General features: G+C 33.9%; 1 protein-coding gene across 2 annotated transcripts in view; it reads left to right on the plus strand.

Moving 5' to 3' along the window:
- Positions 1-1,097: 1,097 nt before the first annotated feature.
- Positions 1,098-15,572, plus strand: part of LOC123883243 (midasin-like) — a 40,441-nt gene continuing 25,966 nt past the window's right edge. Inside the window, exons 1-25 of one of the 2 annotated variants that reach the window (XM_045931985.1) lie at positions 1,098-1,439; positions 1,649-1,962; positions 2,825-2,891; positions 2,973-3,202; positions 3,300-3,509; positions 3,782-3,951; positions 4,545-4,654; positions 4,764-4,883; positions 6,917-6,992; positions 7,853-7,975; positions 8,078-8,174; positions 8,256-8,349; positions 8,435-8,569; positions 8,643-8,699; positions 8,787-8,963; positions 9,059-9,184; positions 9,259-11,181; positions 11,713-11,777; positions 11,859-12,069; positions 12,201-12,305; positions 12,737-13,042; positions 13,585-13,778; positions 13,924-13,999; positions 14,203-14,353; positions 15,209-15,282. In XM_045931985.1, coding sequence (XP_045787941.1) covers positions 1,335-1,439; positions 1,649-1,962; positions 2,825-2,891; positions 2,973-3,202; positions 3,300-3,509; positions 3,782-3,951; positions 4,545-4,654; positions 4,764-4,883; positions 6,917-6,992; positions 7,853-7,975; positions 8,078-8,174; positions 8,256-8,349; positions 8,435-8,569; positions 8,643-8,699; positions 8,787-8,963; positions 9,059-9,184; positions 9,259-11,181; positions 11,713-11,777; positions 11,859-12,069; positions 12,201-12,305; positions 12,737-13,042; positions 13,585-13,778; positions 13,924-13,999; positions 14,203-14,353; positions 15,209-15,282 — 5,316 coding nt within the window. In that variant the 5' untranslated portion in view covers positions 1,098-1,334. The remainder of the gene's footprint in view (positions 1,440-1,648; positions 1,963-2,824; positions 2,892-2,972; positions 3,203-3,299; positions 3,510-3,781; positions 3,952-4,544; positions 4,655-4,763; positions 4,884-6,916; positions 6,993-7,852; positions 7,976-8,077; positions 8,175-8,255; positions 8,350-8,434; positions 8,570-8,642; positions 8,700-8,786; positions 8,964-9,058; positions 9,185-9,258; positions 11,182-11,712; positions 11,778-11,858; positions 12,070-12,200; positions 12,306-12,736; positions 13,043-13,584; positions 13,779-13,923; positions 14,000-14,202; positions 14,354-15,208; positions 15,283-15,572) is intronic. The other variant, XM_045931986.1, reaches the window with a different exon arrangement.

The raw sequence follows: 15,572 nt of genomic DNA on the forward strand, positions 1-15,572 counted from the left end.
AAAGAAAAGGAAGAAAAGGAGCAAAGCTGCACTCTTTTTTTACATAGGTACCGTTTGGCCCGACTTTTTTATGACTTTTTTTTTGTTTTAAGTAGAAGTCAGGCCAAACACAAATTAAAAGAAGCTCTTCAAAAAAATAAGGACTTATTTTTATTGAAGAAAAACAATGCATAAGGAGTCCAAAAAAAAGTTAAAAATATTAACTTATAGATGACTTGCGGCTCCTTTTTTCAGTGTCCTCCCTTCGATACCCGATTCCAACAATTTTAACCTTTTGTATTATATTGAAAACGCTGGTAGCTAAGGTAACCAGTAACCACTAACCACATCATATATACTCTCTTTTTTTCAACGAATACTCATTTTTTATTTTTATTTCATGAAGGTATTACCTTTTCTTTTTTATAAATAAATAAATGACTATGTATTACTTTTTTGATGATTTTAGAAAAATATGACTACATTACTTTTTTATGATATCTAATGTTAATACTACTATATATTATAAATTAACTTTCTAAAACAAAAAAAATAAATAACAATATATATTACAAAGCCATGTTATCGAAGCCACTAGGTTAATTTGGTCTACTGGCGAGAGATTTTGATAGTATGCATGACGTCTTAAGTTCGATCATCATTGCCAATGTTGTAAACAAAAAAAAAGTCATGTTATCGAAATATTTTATTTTTTACCAAATTTTATTAAAAGACTAATATTTTCTTTTTTGATAATCGAAAGACTAATATATTATTCTTATTAAATATAAATTATAATAACACATGTTTTTTTTTAAAATAAAAGGTATCATCCGTGCGCAACTGCGAAGACTAATATTCACTATACTGTTGTTTATTACATGCTTTTTTAATAATTATAATTACAGTACATTTCTTTTTTAAGAAATATAAAGTACTATAATATTATCTTTTATAAAATATTTACCAAAATTTTTAAATTAAATTTATTGTAAGTTTTTCAAAAATAAAATCACCAAACAACTTTAACTTTATTTATAAAGCACTTATTTTGAACTTTATTTTAAAGTAGCTTTTAGACGATAAAAAAGTCGGGCCAAACGGACCCATAGTAGGGTTTATATACTTTTGTTAAAATCCCTAGAACCCTTCACCGCGCCATTCAGAAACCCTGCACGGCACAAACACCGCAAAGTTTCTCCGAGCTTTTCAATATCAACGAACTCTCCGATTCTTCAACTTCAATCATCTTAAACCCTAATCGTTTTTTGTTTTTTATTTTTATTTTTATATAATATATATACTCATTACTCTGTTAACAGTTCATTTTGTTAGAGAATTGTTTTTAGGTTGAAATGTCGATCGACGGAAGTTTCAGTGTTCATTTGTCGCTTCGGAGATTGCTCGATCGTTGTCCAAAGCTTCAATCTGTTCCTCAGATTGCTTCGTTAGCACAAAAGGCATAGCTTCAATCTTTAATTCACTTTTTTATATGCAATTCACTTAGGACATTGTTCATAAGCTGTTTTCAGCTTATTTTCATAAGTTTAAACTGAAAAGAATTTAACTTTACTTTTCCCGTTATAGAAATAGCTTATGTATAAGCCCTTGTACACATGGTCATATGCTGTTTAATAAAAATTTAATTTTTGTTTGTTGGTGTGTACAGGGGAACTTGGTTACGGAAGAGGAAGTGGTTAATGCGTTACTGGGGGTTTTTCTGAATCCTAGTTATACAATTCCATTGATGGGATGTTTCCGGGCAATTGCTAGAAATTTTGTAGATAAAGCTGTTGCTATGCTTCGTTTGGTACCAAATTTGAGGTCTAATACCGTGGATGATGCTATGGAAGTTGACTCTGACATTGTCTTGGACGATGTTGCCAATTTTGTAGATCACTATGTAGGAAGGGGTCTTGATCTTCATGAGCACGTTTGTTTAGCATTCTGTCGTGCTGTTGAGATGAGTTCTTTTTCACTAAGGTTGGTATTTTCTTTTAAAATACACTAGTAAGAGTCTAATTTTGAGTTTTTTAATGTCTCTAGCTAGGGTTGGCTATGAACCGAGCCAACCCAAACAGTTCGAGACTCGACTCGACAATCGGTTCCTTGAACTTAGTTCATGAAGTAAAATTGGAGAGAGATTTATCGTATTACTGGCTTTGTTTTCCTTTTCTATATCTCTTCTCCATACATTCTCCTAGGAGGATATAATTTTTTTTTTTTGAATATTTCAATTTTAAATTGAATAATGTTAACAGGAATGCAACAATTCTCCTATGTGTGTAATCCCGTGTGGGTGCACATGAGTGCATGGATAGAATTTATGTTTATTTGTAATAACTCTTCCATTTTGTCTAAAAGAAGCTAGCTTTCTTCTTTTATAATTTCCCCACCAGTTTAGCATTGTCAAGGAAACTACTTATAAAAAAAAAATGATATTTCAAAACACAAGGGAATGATGATTATTATCAACAACTGAACTTTCCTTCTATATTTGGAAATTTGTACTATAATAATAATAATTTGCTGGCACTTTTTGGAGGGCATATAGTTGTATTGATATTAAGTTTTGTGTACTTTTATTACCATCTATCACCGTATCTTGTCAAGTAGCATACCCTTTTCATAATAGATATTCATTGCTTGTCTTATTGATTTATAATGATCCAAGTATGGTATTATTTTGTCAAGTAGCATACCCTTTTCATAATAGATATTCATTGCTTTGCTTATTGATTTATAATGATCCAAGTATGGTATTATTTTATAGTGATGTGGATATAGTATTTGTTAATTTGTTAACAAGTTACAAAATTTTCATTTGATATGCTCTTTGGTGCAGTTCTGTATTAAGCTATTTCAAATTCGCACCTGCTCCGTTTGAAAGATTGTCAGGGAAACAAGTTATGGTCAGTGCATTTGTGATTATTTTTTGGGGAAAGATTTTGGGATATGTTTTTCTGTATTACCGTAATGTCCTCTTTTTTCAGGTTGAGCCCCATGGTTTGCGTGTTGCTCGCATATCATACCGCTTTCTTCTTTTGAAACCTGAAATTTTCTCAAAGCTTTGGGACTGGTCTTGTTTTCTGGAACTCCAGCCATGCAAATCAGACCTGATATGGTGCAGGGGTCAGATATTAAGAATTGTGCTCAAATCAGGTTCAAGAGCCAATGAGAGCTTGAATATTGAAGCACAGGAAGCATCTGCGTGTTTGTTGCGGTCAGTATTGTATTTTCTTTTTTTTTGGGTTTTGTTTTGATGCTGTACTCAAAATGCAATGCATGTTCAATGATAATCTTCAACTTGCCTTATTCAGTTGGGAAGAGTTTTGTGGGGACACAGCACTAGAGAAAGCCGGTTGGTTTGTTGAACCAACAGCAGACTATGTGTGTGATTCTCCTAATAGAAGCTTGGATTTCAATCAAGAGATCTGTTTAAATTCCTTAAGATTTAATTATCATCCTGTTGGTTCTCCAAAAGGCAACGGGTTGCAGCCACCTTTTGGGACCACACGGCTTGCCACAAGGTACAGCTTATTATACTCTATACTTTGGTCTATTTCCGCTTTGCATAATTTTATTTGGCAGTTGTTTAACTTGAATACTCTGGAGAGAACCTATCGGAAATAAAAAAAGAATTCTGTCTAGCTGTTTCCAATTATATTGTTTGAAGTTTTTTAAATGCCCCTTTATATGATTTTCCTTTATTTGTTTTTGTGTCTCTTTGGATTGTTTTACTGATACTTCATATTTCATTTTAATTAGCACTTAATTTTTGATATCCTCTATTTAATTGTAGGGATGATATATCAGCAAGTTATACATTCACATTGACATCAGCAGTGAAGAAAAGTTATGAAAGAGTTCTATTGGCAGCAAGTCAGAAGTGGCCCGTTCTTTTATGTGGTCCCTCTGGTTCTGGAAAATCGACTCTTATTGCTAAGCTGGCTGAGGATAGTGGCAACCAAGGCAAGTTATAAATTTTCCTTGTTATGTTATTAGTTTCTATTTCTTGTTTGCTCATGGCTATAACTTGACTCAGCGTGTTGGAAGATCATATATATTGGGTTTTCTATTCCTTTTGCCCCTCTATTTTTGAATGCTAGCTAGTCATTATATCTTTTGTGAAAATGATAATTGTGTCTATTTTTATACACACATTATGGTGGAATATGTTCAAACATGTTTGTTTTTATGAATTCTTAATCAAATTAAAATCCATTAGGACTCAAACACAGTTAACAGAAGAAAAACAATATAGCATGTAAGCAGGTGCACTATCCTCGAAACCATTTTAACTATGTTTCCTGTGAATTACTGTTCATTTTTTGAATTCATGGTCCGCCAAAAAGGTGTGAAAAGCTCACGGTTTTTCTTTTTGGGGTTTCTGCAATGGATATGTTGAGGGGTTGGCAAGCTTTCACTGGTTTCTCCTTTTTATGTTTGTTTTCATCTGTCATGTTTTGTTTTTAGGAGGATTTCTTATCCTCTTTAGTCTTCGTAATTCTGTCTCTTAATCTCAATAAATATCATCTTGTTAATAAATGTATTTTCTTATGCAGTTATATCTATCCAGATGGATGATCAGATTGATGGCAGAACATTGGAAGGGGGATATGTCTGTACAGATAGGTCTGGGGAGTTTAGGTGGCAGCCTGGGTCACTTACTCAGGTTTGATATGACTATTGCATTCATATCTAATTCATGCAGATGTAGTAATATCCGTGCTTAGACAACTTAATAAGAATCTCATCTCTGTATACTGTCTTCGTTATCGCAGGCTGTGCAGAATGGATTTTGGATTGTTTTTGAGGATCTAAACAAAGCACCATCTGATGTACACTCCATTTTGTTGCCTTTATTGGAAGGAGCAGATTCATTTAAGACAGGACATGGGGAGGTGATTTTTTATGCTGCTTGCTTCGTTTCTTAAATAATAAAGTAAATTGTGTTAATTTTCTGGTCCATGAACTCCATGAAGATCATTTCATAAGATGCAACAATTCATTGTTAATTTTTCTTAATTCTTTCATATTTTATGTTACTTTTGGATGGATTCGATGATGCATTCTATTCTTACCTCAATTAATAAAAAATTATTTCAATATGGCATTGTTAGTCATTATCATTGAAGTGATTAAAGTGATACAACAAGTTTTAGCACAAGACCATGTTTGAAGGCATAAGATCTCTGATTTTTCTTAGTTTTATTTTTTTTCTTGACTGAAATTAAGGTTGGAGGCCTTTGCCAAACTTTGTAACCTCAAGGGACAAAATTCAAATCCCACCCGAGACAGTTGTAAAATGGCCATTATTGTCACCATTATTGATAACAGTTTCCCTTCCCAATTTTTTAATTTTTGTTTTTTGCAAAAAAGGCACAAGACTTGAAAATTTGAAATTTAGGTCTTCACCTTTTCATGTAGCAGTATGTGATGATCATATTATTCTTGCAGTTGGTCCATGTAATTATCATCAATGAGATGTTGCATTTTGCGGGCTGCATCCTTAACATTGATCATTATGATGTGTGTGTGTGTGCAGCTATAGTTTGGAACAGTAGCTATTTATTTTAATATTGTTTTGTTTTTGCAATTCTTTTATTGAATACTTTATTTGTAGTTCCTAGTAAATGCTTGGTTGTCCTGACACCTTGGTGTTATTTCTCATGATGTATTCTGATAGAATTTGACAAGATAATGAGGCTGAACCTAAAAGTACTTGTAATTTAGAGTGAATAGTTTTCTGTTTAAAAGAATATCCCGTCCTTCACAGAGCAGTATACTTTATTTTATCTTCAGTAAATTTTTTTGGTTTGACAAAATTTCCTTTGGGATAAAAGAGTCTATGAAAGGAATGGGAAAAAAAGTTTCAGTGGTGAGTATGAAGCATCCTGCTGTTTTGAATAATTGTCTATTGACAGGGTAAAAAAGATAATGAGAAGGTTCTGCTGAAAACACTTTCCAGAAATAACCATTGGCCAAAACGTATCGTGAGTCTAGAATATAAGCAAATCTCATTAACGAGGGCAGAGGAGGAAATTTATGTTAGAGATTTTACCCTGTTGGGTTTGTTCAATTGCATGATTTGTTGATGAACTGTTGTATTTGTCCTTTATGCACAGTGACGGAGCCAGAAATTTTCAACAGTGGTGGCACTACATATATAATTTTGTAGCATTATATATATGTGAATTTTTTGGTACACATATTATGTGGATATATACCGATACATTTGCTGAGGTTGATGATTCTTAAGATAACTTTTTATTTATTTTTTATTTAGTAGCTTAGTGACTAGAAATTTCACCTTAAAAATAAATAAGTGGAGTGTTCGGATTTGAACTCTAGCTCTGCATGATACATGCGAGATCTCTACAACCGAGCTAAGCTCACCATTTTTATTTTTAGTCTCCTCAACAGATCTCGAGCACTAGTTAAAATTTTCATTATTTTATTATACATGGGATATGATCACGTTATGTTGTGCGTGATGGATGTGACTCTCTACTATCTCAACTATGTGCCTCTGATCCTGATTCCTAACAACTTTCTATTATAACAACATAGTATAATATAGTATAAAAAAATTCCCAAGACATTTGTGTAGGCATGTGCCCCCATAGTCTTATAGGTGCCTCCGTCCCTGTTTATGCATGCATGTATTAAATGAAAGCAACATTGAGGTCGTGTTTATGCTTAAACAATAAACGAATCCCTTGGCATCTTCCACTCCTCTTGCTTAACTAGTGATTACAATTCATACTATAAAGGTTTTTTTCTTGGAAATGAATGTACACCTTACCAGAATTCTTTTTTTTTTTGATAGAACACCTTACCAGAATTCTAGATGTATTAAACTCGACCATTCAATATCTATTTGCATCTCAATTCCTCTGTGCTGGTCATTAACTGTTTGTTACATATTTTGCAGGTCATAAAGGTGGCAGAGAGTTTTAGGATGTTTTCAACTATTGCTGTTTCTGAGTTTGACTCTTTTGAGAGTGCAGGTTCTTACCCTTCACCATTCATGATTTTAATTGATATGATTGGTGTTGATGTATATCACATTGTTTATTCATTTACTTCCTCACCATAAATTCATTTAAACTTTGGGGGTGCTAACTATGTATCAATTTGATGCTGTGACCATACTAATTTTGTAATTTCATATAACCTTTTCCATTGAGCATTGGTAAATTCGGTCCTTTCTGCACTTGGTTGAAACATGATGCGTGCATCATTGACTGTTTCAAGGGTGTTGGTTGTCTGGCAAAGAGATTGAGCAGCTTTGCTGTATTCTTAATTTCTTTACAGTTCCAAATTTGAGTTGAAATGGACAAGGCATTTGGAAACAGGCTTTGGTAGTTAAATGGATATGAAGGGAAAACTATCTAGAAACTACATCATTATTGCAACAAGCAATTCATAGTATACCTTCTGGATGGGTTATGTTCTTTCACTGTCTCGTCACTATTCGAATGAAGAGTTCCCAAAAGTTTGGGCATGTAACTAATAATAGTTGTATTCATAATTTATTTTACTGAACCCTCTTCTTTTTCTTCTTTGTTTCAACCGGTTTTCACTCTCTTCTTTTGTGTCATCCTTTCTTCCAGCTTTGTTTCAACTCAAATGAAGCCTTCACATGATAGCATTGAATCATTAAAATAAATATCTGCAAGTTCTAACAAATAGGGTTTTAAAAGAATTAAAAAGTCCATTGCCTGTTTTTGATAGAGCCTACTGATATCTCTTGATCAATGTTATTAGACTTCGCATGCTGGGAATAATTGGTTGCTATTTTTGTAAAACTCTGTTGTTTTACTTTTCGAGATTATGAAGTAGATGCTGACTTCAGTTGTACTTTAAGGTCAATATGCACTTAGTGTCCTTTGGAGAAGAATAATAATTCAACCACCGGAAAATAAAGATTTGCAAGAGATAGTCAAAGCGAGGTATCCTGATTTGGGGCTTCATGCAGGCAAACTCATAGGTATTGATTTACAATTTTTTATATAATGTTTTTTTTAATCATAAGTGATTGACACAAACTTTGTTTTTATCTTACAATAAAATGATTTAATATTTTTGGCAGAAACCTTTGAAAGGGTCAACTCTATTTCCATGTTTCAAATAGTGGGTTTCCACCCTGAATGCTCTTCTGTCTATTCTCTCGGCAGGTTCTCGTTAAGGTATTAAGAGTTATATTATATGCTGCCCGTGCTTTTCTTAATTTTCTTATGATTAATGTGCCATTTGGTTCTCCATGGCAGAGATCTCTTGAAATGGTGTAAAAGAATTACCGGTTTAGGGTTTTGCTTTGATGGTAGCTTGTCAGAAGAGCAATGTAATAATATATATACCGAGGTCTGTTTCTTTTCTTGTTGTTTCTTCACTTTTTTTTATCCTATAATTTGGAGTTACTTCATGTGTAGCTTGTATTGTATCTCAGGCAGTTGATGTATTTGCGGCATTTCCAGCTTCATTTGATAACCGATTATCAATAATGAAAGAGATAGGAAATATTTGGAAAGCACGAGGTTCTGCTGCTGAGACCTTATATCCCCTCGACAAACCAATATATCAGGTTTATTTCTTGAAGTTTAGTCTTTGCTTCATCATATTGCCTCATTAGTTTCTCATTTTGATGGTAAATGCAGGATTCTGTCAAAGGTTTAAAAATAGGTCGAGTTTTCCTCCCATGCAAAAAAGAACATGTAAGTATAGTCATTTGACTAGATGATATAAAACTTATGCGGAAAGGTCTAATGTTTCTTTGACTTTGCCTTTATTTTTATATGCAGTTACATGAACGCGTAATACCATTTGTTGCAATCAGTAGTTCTTTGTTTGTATTGGAGCGTATAGCGTGCTCTGTCAAGCATAATGAACCTGTACTCTTGGTTGGAGAAACTGGTACTGGAAAGACTACCCTTGTTCAAAATTTGGCTTTAAGGCTCGATCAGAAGCTTACTGTTTTGGTCTGTTGCATATTGCTCTATTATTTGCTCGGTTAATTGAAATTGTATCAAGGTTTTTATGGTGTAAGAAATAAAGCTGTTTATTTTTTTTCTAGAACATGAGTCAGCAAAGTGATGTTGCTGACTTACTTGGAGGATTCAAGCCTGTGGATGAACAGTTTGTGTATTCAAATCTTTGTCGGGAATTTATGGCTCTATTTGCTAGGACATTTTCTAAAAAGGTATTTCTTATATTTTCATTTGTATTTTGTGTGTAACTTCCATTAATGGCTCTATTTGTTTTTTGATGGCACAGGAAAATAAAGGAATTTATGATAATCTAGAGAAGTGTTTATGTAACAAGAATTGGGAAAAGCTACTTAAAGGACTTCAACGAGAAGTTAAACAGGCACAAGATCTTATACGTAGACCCAATAAGCGTAAAAGTCCATCAGGAGAAGAAATCCATAAAAAGCCATCCAAAAAGCCTACAAGGATTGAGCAGACAAATATTGAACCATCCAAAAAGCCTAAAAGTCCATTAGGAGAAGAAACCCATCATCATATAAGTATTGAGCCATCCAAAAAGCCTACAAGGATTAAGCAGATAAATAATGAACCATCCGAAAAGCGTAAAAGTCCATTAGGAGAAGAAATCCGTCAAGCTTGGGAGAGATTTTCTATAAATCTTGACAGTGTCTGTAAAAGTAATCCATCTTCTGGGATGCTGTTTTCATTTGTAGAAGGAAGTTTTGTTACTGCTCTTAGAAAGGGTGAGTGGATTTTACTTGATGAGGTGAATTTGTCTCCTCCAGAAACCTTGCAAAGAATAATTGGTGTTCTAGAAGGGGAAAATGGGGCACTGTGTTTAGCTGAAAGAGGTGATATTGATTATATACACCGTCATCCAAACTTTCGTATATTTGCTTGTATGAATCCAGCAACTGATGCAGGGAAACGAGATTTGCCCTTTTCATTGAAGAGTAGATTTACTGAATATTTTGTTGATGATGTTCTGGACAATAATGATTTGAGTCTGTTTATTAGTGAGTTCATTAATAGTGGCCATATAAAGCTGGTGAATAAAATTGTGCAATTCTATAAAGAATCAAAAAAGGAATCTGAAGAGAAGTTGCAGGATGGTGCTAATCAGAAACCTCAATACAGTTTAAGGTCCCTTTATCGCGCTCTAGAGTATACAAGGAAAGCAGAGAGACAGTTTGGATTTCAGAAGGCTTTATATGACGGCTTTAGTCTGTTTTTTCTCACATTGTTGGATGAATCTAGTGCTGACTTGATGAGGCAAAAAATATTGTCTCTTTTATTGGGGGGGAATATGCCTTCATGTGTTCCTTTTGACAAATATTTAAGTACCTTCAAATCCGGCCGAGATTCTAGCAAGGGATATGTTATAACGGAAAGTGTCCAGGAGCATCTTGGTAATTTGGCTCGAGCTGTTCTAGTTAAGAGATACCCTGTTCTCTTACAGGGACCAACGTCAAGTGGGAAAACTAGCCTTGTTCAGTATCTTGCTTCTGTAACTGGGCACGAGTTTGTAAGAATCAATAATCATGAACATACTGATTTGCAAGAGTATCTAGGTTCTTATATAACTGATGCTAGTGGAAAGCTTGTTTTCAATGAAGGTGTTTTGGTAAAAGCTGTAAGAAACGGTTACTGGATTGTATTGGATGAGCTTAACTTGGCTCCCTCTGATGTGCTGGAAGCATTGAACCGATTACTTGATGATAACAGAGAGCTTTTTGTTCCTGAACTGCAAGAAACAATTAAAGCACATCCAAATTTCATGCTTTTTGGAACTCAAAATCCGCCTACACATTATGGTGGGAGAAAAATGTTGTCACGGGCATTTCGTAACCGTTTCATAGAGATTCAAGTTGGCGAGATTCCTGACAACGAGCTGAGCACAATATTGGAGAAGAGATGTAAAATTCCATTAAGTTATGCCTCAAAAATGGTTGAAGTAATGAAGGAGCTTCGGATGCATAGACAGAGTAGCAGAGTCTTTGCTGGGAAACATGGATTTATAACTCCTCGAGACTTGTTTCGTTGGGCTAAACGTTACGAGGAATTTGGTAAATCTCAAGAATGCTTGGCTAAAAATGGTTATTATCTTTTGGCAGAACGGCTACGGGATGAGGATGAGAAATCTGTTGTTCAAGAAGTTCTGGAAAAACATTTTCGGGTTAAACTAAACATACAAAATTTATACGGTCAGGTATGGTCATTTTTCTTACTGTTGAATAGTTACTGTTTGTGTTGAGCTGCCACTGCTTGTCCATACCCTTTATTGTTTCTGGAGTGTTGATTTATCTGAGTAATCAGTATTTTTGTGGTCACTTTGGATATGCTTTCCTTGACTTAGCTGCACTGTGAAGTGCATGCTTATTGACTAAATTTTAACTTTGCACAATATAGTTCATGTTGTATCATTCCAATTGTTGTGAAATTCCCATAAAGATTCTCTATATTTTCCCATTTTTCTTTCTTTTCTCATACACACTTTTTGTTCTGCTGATATTGGATCATGTAATTTGAATTTAAATTCAGAGTACCTATCTATTTTAATGATTATGGGCCATCAGGGTAATTTCTGTTGTTTTAGGATTGAGTTATTGTTGCTTTTTACTTGAAAAATTCCCTTTTTTAAGATTTAGATCAGGTTTTTGCCTGTACAATACTCTCATTAAAAGAATTAATAAAGATAAATTATATATATCCTCAGCAAGCTTTTTTAACTGTATTTCAGATATTGTCTGAAGAGAGCTCTTCCAATTCAATTGTTGGTTTAGGAGGTTCGAAGAGTCTTGGACGGTATTGGCTTATTGCTGCATTTTCTGTGTTTGACCAAAATCCTTGGTTCATTATCTCGTACTGATGGTTTTGCATATGCAGTGTATTCATGACCAAAAGTATGAAGAAGCTATACTTCCTTGTGGAACGCTGCTTTCAACTACGTGAGCCTGTGCTACTTGTAGGGGAAACAGGTGGAGGGAAGACCACGGTTTGTCAGTTACTGCATGCTCGTTTGCAGTTACTAAATGCTAGTTTGAAGTTACATATCTTAAATTGTCATCAGTATACAGAAACATCTGATTTTATAGGGGTTGGTTCCTTTCATGTTTTTTCTTCCTTGTATTCTTATATCTTATATGGATACTTAGAAATAGACCTGTATTTGTGTTTATTTCTATGTACTGTTATTAGTAGAAGTATTGACTGGAAGATGTTTTGCAGGGTTTTCGTCCTATTCGAGACAAATTTAGACTGAATTCTAACTACGAAGAGATGATTGAACAGTTGAAGAAACTGAAGGCTTTTACATGCTATCCAAAAGACCACGTGAGTGTCTTCTTTCTTTTATATCCTGCATGAACCGGCTCCGTAATATCCAGTAAAATAAGTAATGTGATATAACTCCTATGTATTTCATTTAACTTAATAGTATGGAAATGCATTCATTTCCTATGCATTGACTCCAGTTATGATACTATCGGAGCGAAACAAGTAGATCTAAAGAAAAATGATTATTTTCCATCCAAATCAGACTTGGGATTTTAATTTGACTTTTGGCATTTAAGTTGACTGTTACATGTATTATAATATTTCACTGCATTCAGAAAGCCATTCCTTTCTATGCTCGTTTTCTTCGCTTCTCTTCTTCACTGTCTCTTATTCAGAAAGTTATTCTTTTCTGTACATGTTTTCTACGTTTCTCTTCTGACTGTCTATTATTTAAAAACCAAGTGCTGATTTGTCATTTTCTGCCACAGTTTATTTCTTCTTGCATAGATCAAGCTTCTGCAACTATTGATCTACTGAATCTTATGATAAGAGAATATAAAGAGGGTAAAGTTTGTGGCTTTAATGTCAGCAAAGAAGACCTTTATGCTTTTGAGCAATTAAAGTTGAACCTCGGTGTATTGCATCAAAAGTGGCAGAGCATATTTGAGTGGGAAGATGGTCCCCTTGTAAAAGCAATGAAAGATGGCAATCTCTTTCTTGTGGATGAGATATCATTGGCGGATGATAGTGTACTTGAGAGATTGAATAGTGTGTTGGAGCCAGAAAGGACGCTAGTAAGTCAATTATATATGGAGACATTTTTCTTTGAACTTGCTGTTAGCTGCTTTTATTCATGACGGTGTCATTACTTGTTTGTATTGGTTTAATGATGATTGGGTTTATACGTGTGTTCAAAATATAATTAATATACCTGAAATTATAAGATGATGGAGGCTCCTTGTCCCTGCTTGCCCAAAAAGGGTATCCGGATAGATTTACCAGGGGATGGGAGCTCTTTTGTGCTGGTTTTAATAGTATTATTATTAAATGAAAATGTAGGAAGTAATGTTTTACAAAATAAGAGGATGGCATGGCATCTCTCTCAACTAAACCATACTCATAATGCAGAAAGATGTGGTTAGATAAGAGAGCTCTCCCTTCAGAATCTATGTTATCTGTGGAAACTGTTAAAATATAATATTTTGAGCATATTTTTGACATGAGTATCTACACACAATAATTGCTTATGTAAATTTAATTTATTTATTGGCGGTGGTAGATATTTTCTTTTCATATTTGTTTGTCATAATTCAATCACTCTTTTCTGTTGCTGCAGTCTTTGGCTGAGAAAGGAGGGCCTGAACTAGAGAAAGTTGTGGCACATCCAAATTTCTTTGTTCTTGCAACAATGAACCCTGGTGGTGATTATGGTAAGAAAGAGCTGTCTCCAGCACTACGCAATCGCTTCACAGAGATATGGGTTCCCCCTGTTATTGATTTAGATGAGCTTCAAGGAATTGCTATGGAAAGGTACCTATATATATATATATATATATATATATATATATATATATATATATATATATATATATATATATATGTATATATATATAACTATTAGAGGAATTTTTTGGATGGACACATTTTAATTCTGATATATTTGATTTATATGCAGAATTTCCAAGTTTAAAGGCCCCACATATCAAGAAAGACTATTACTCATTGTTAATGCTATGATTAGTTTTTGGGAGGTATGTTATGTGGAAATTTATATTATTATTTGGCTAGTTAAGCAGAATCTTCTCCCGTGTACTTTTGTTATGGTTGTCTCTAAGTTTTTGCTTTGCATTTTTGCAGCATATATGCATATTTTTGCGTTGCTATTCTACAATTACAATTCATTGACTTGTCATATATTATTGTTAATTTGGTTTGTTATTCTTATGTTTTTCAGTGGTTCAACAAATTACATCCAGGGAGAATGCTTACCGTCAGAGATCTCATTTCATGGGTTGCTTTTCTCGATATAACGGGAGAAAGTTTAGGACCTGAACACGCACTTCTTCATGGAGCATTTCTTGTTTTGCTTGATGGGTTAAGTCTAGGTATGCTTAGTTTGCAGTGATTATTGATTTCTTCAACTAATCTTATTGTATCATTACTATATTGAATGGTCGATTTTGATTACTTGATTTTTGATATCGTAATTATATTTATCATAACCTATATTATGCATTCATTCAATTTCAGTATCTGTTTGTTTGTATAATAAAATAACGACTCTGATGCATGAGTGCTGTTTTTATTGGAATAATTTACTCCTTACTTGAACGAGTTTTGGTTTAATGATCTACTTTTTTTAGAAGAAATCTACAATATTATTGCCTTTGGTGTGTAAAATTTTTAAAAGTATATGAAATTAATATTTTGCTATGGTTGCTGTGGTTATGATATTGATATTGGTAATGAGATATTTTGTTAGAAGGATTGGTATGACAGTGGTGTTTAGTGGCATGGCTGTTGTAGCTGTGATGGATATGGTTTTAGTAGAGCTGTCTTGTCAAGTCCCTTAGGTTTAATATTAATAATTCATCAACAGCCCTAAGTCCGATCAACTTCTTCCAAACATAAGTGGCTAAGGTACAAAAATAACGAAATATGAATGCTGTTTCCGAGATTTTTATTTATCGTAAAATACACTTCTTGGGAGTGAATGCTTCAGATGTTGAAAGTATTTCACAAGAATAAATATCAGGGGCATTCTATTTGTGTAATCTTTCATGTAAGCTCTCCATTTTTTGGACTACAGATATTCAAGGCAGAGACACTATCTAGCTACATAGAAATTTCACAGATTTTGTTGACTCTACATAGTCTATTGCATGCGTTGAATCACTTGAGCAATTACATTTTATTTTCCTTTTTGTTTCTGATCTAATGACAGTTTCCCAACTTATCAGGGACAGGAATTTCAAAAACAGATGCTGGAGAGCTTAGGGAGAGGTGTTTATCCTTTCTTCTACAAAAGCTGAGGGTATGTTTCTCTCCTTGTTATCACCATTACACTATCTCTCTTTCGTTTCCAAGTCTTCTAAGGTTAAGTCATCTGATTGGGCGGAGCTACTAATAAGATCAACACTGATGTTACATTGGAGGTTATCAGGAGGTCTAATGTCCTTGAACTGTTGCTTTTGGTGGGTGACCTAGGTCCGAATGTTTTTGATCAAATGATTTACAGCACATGTATAATGTCTTAGATCGGAATCACTAATGATCAATTGGCAGATGTCTTTACAAAATCACTACGAGGTCCTAGAATCAACT

The sequence above is a fragment of the Trifolium pratense genome, linkage group LG5, assembly GCF_020283565.1.
Source record: "Trifolium pratense cultivar HEN17-A07 linkage group LG5, ARS_RC_1.1, whole genome shotgun sequence".
Classification (NCBI taxonomy): Eukaryota; Viridiplantae; Streptophyta; class Magnoliopsida; order Fabales; family Fabaceae; genus Trifolium; species Trifolium pratense.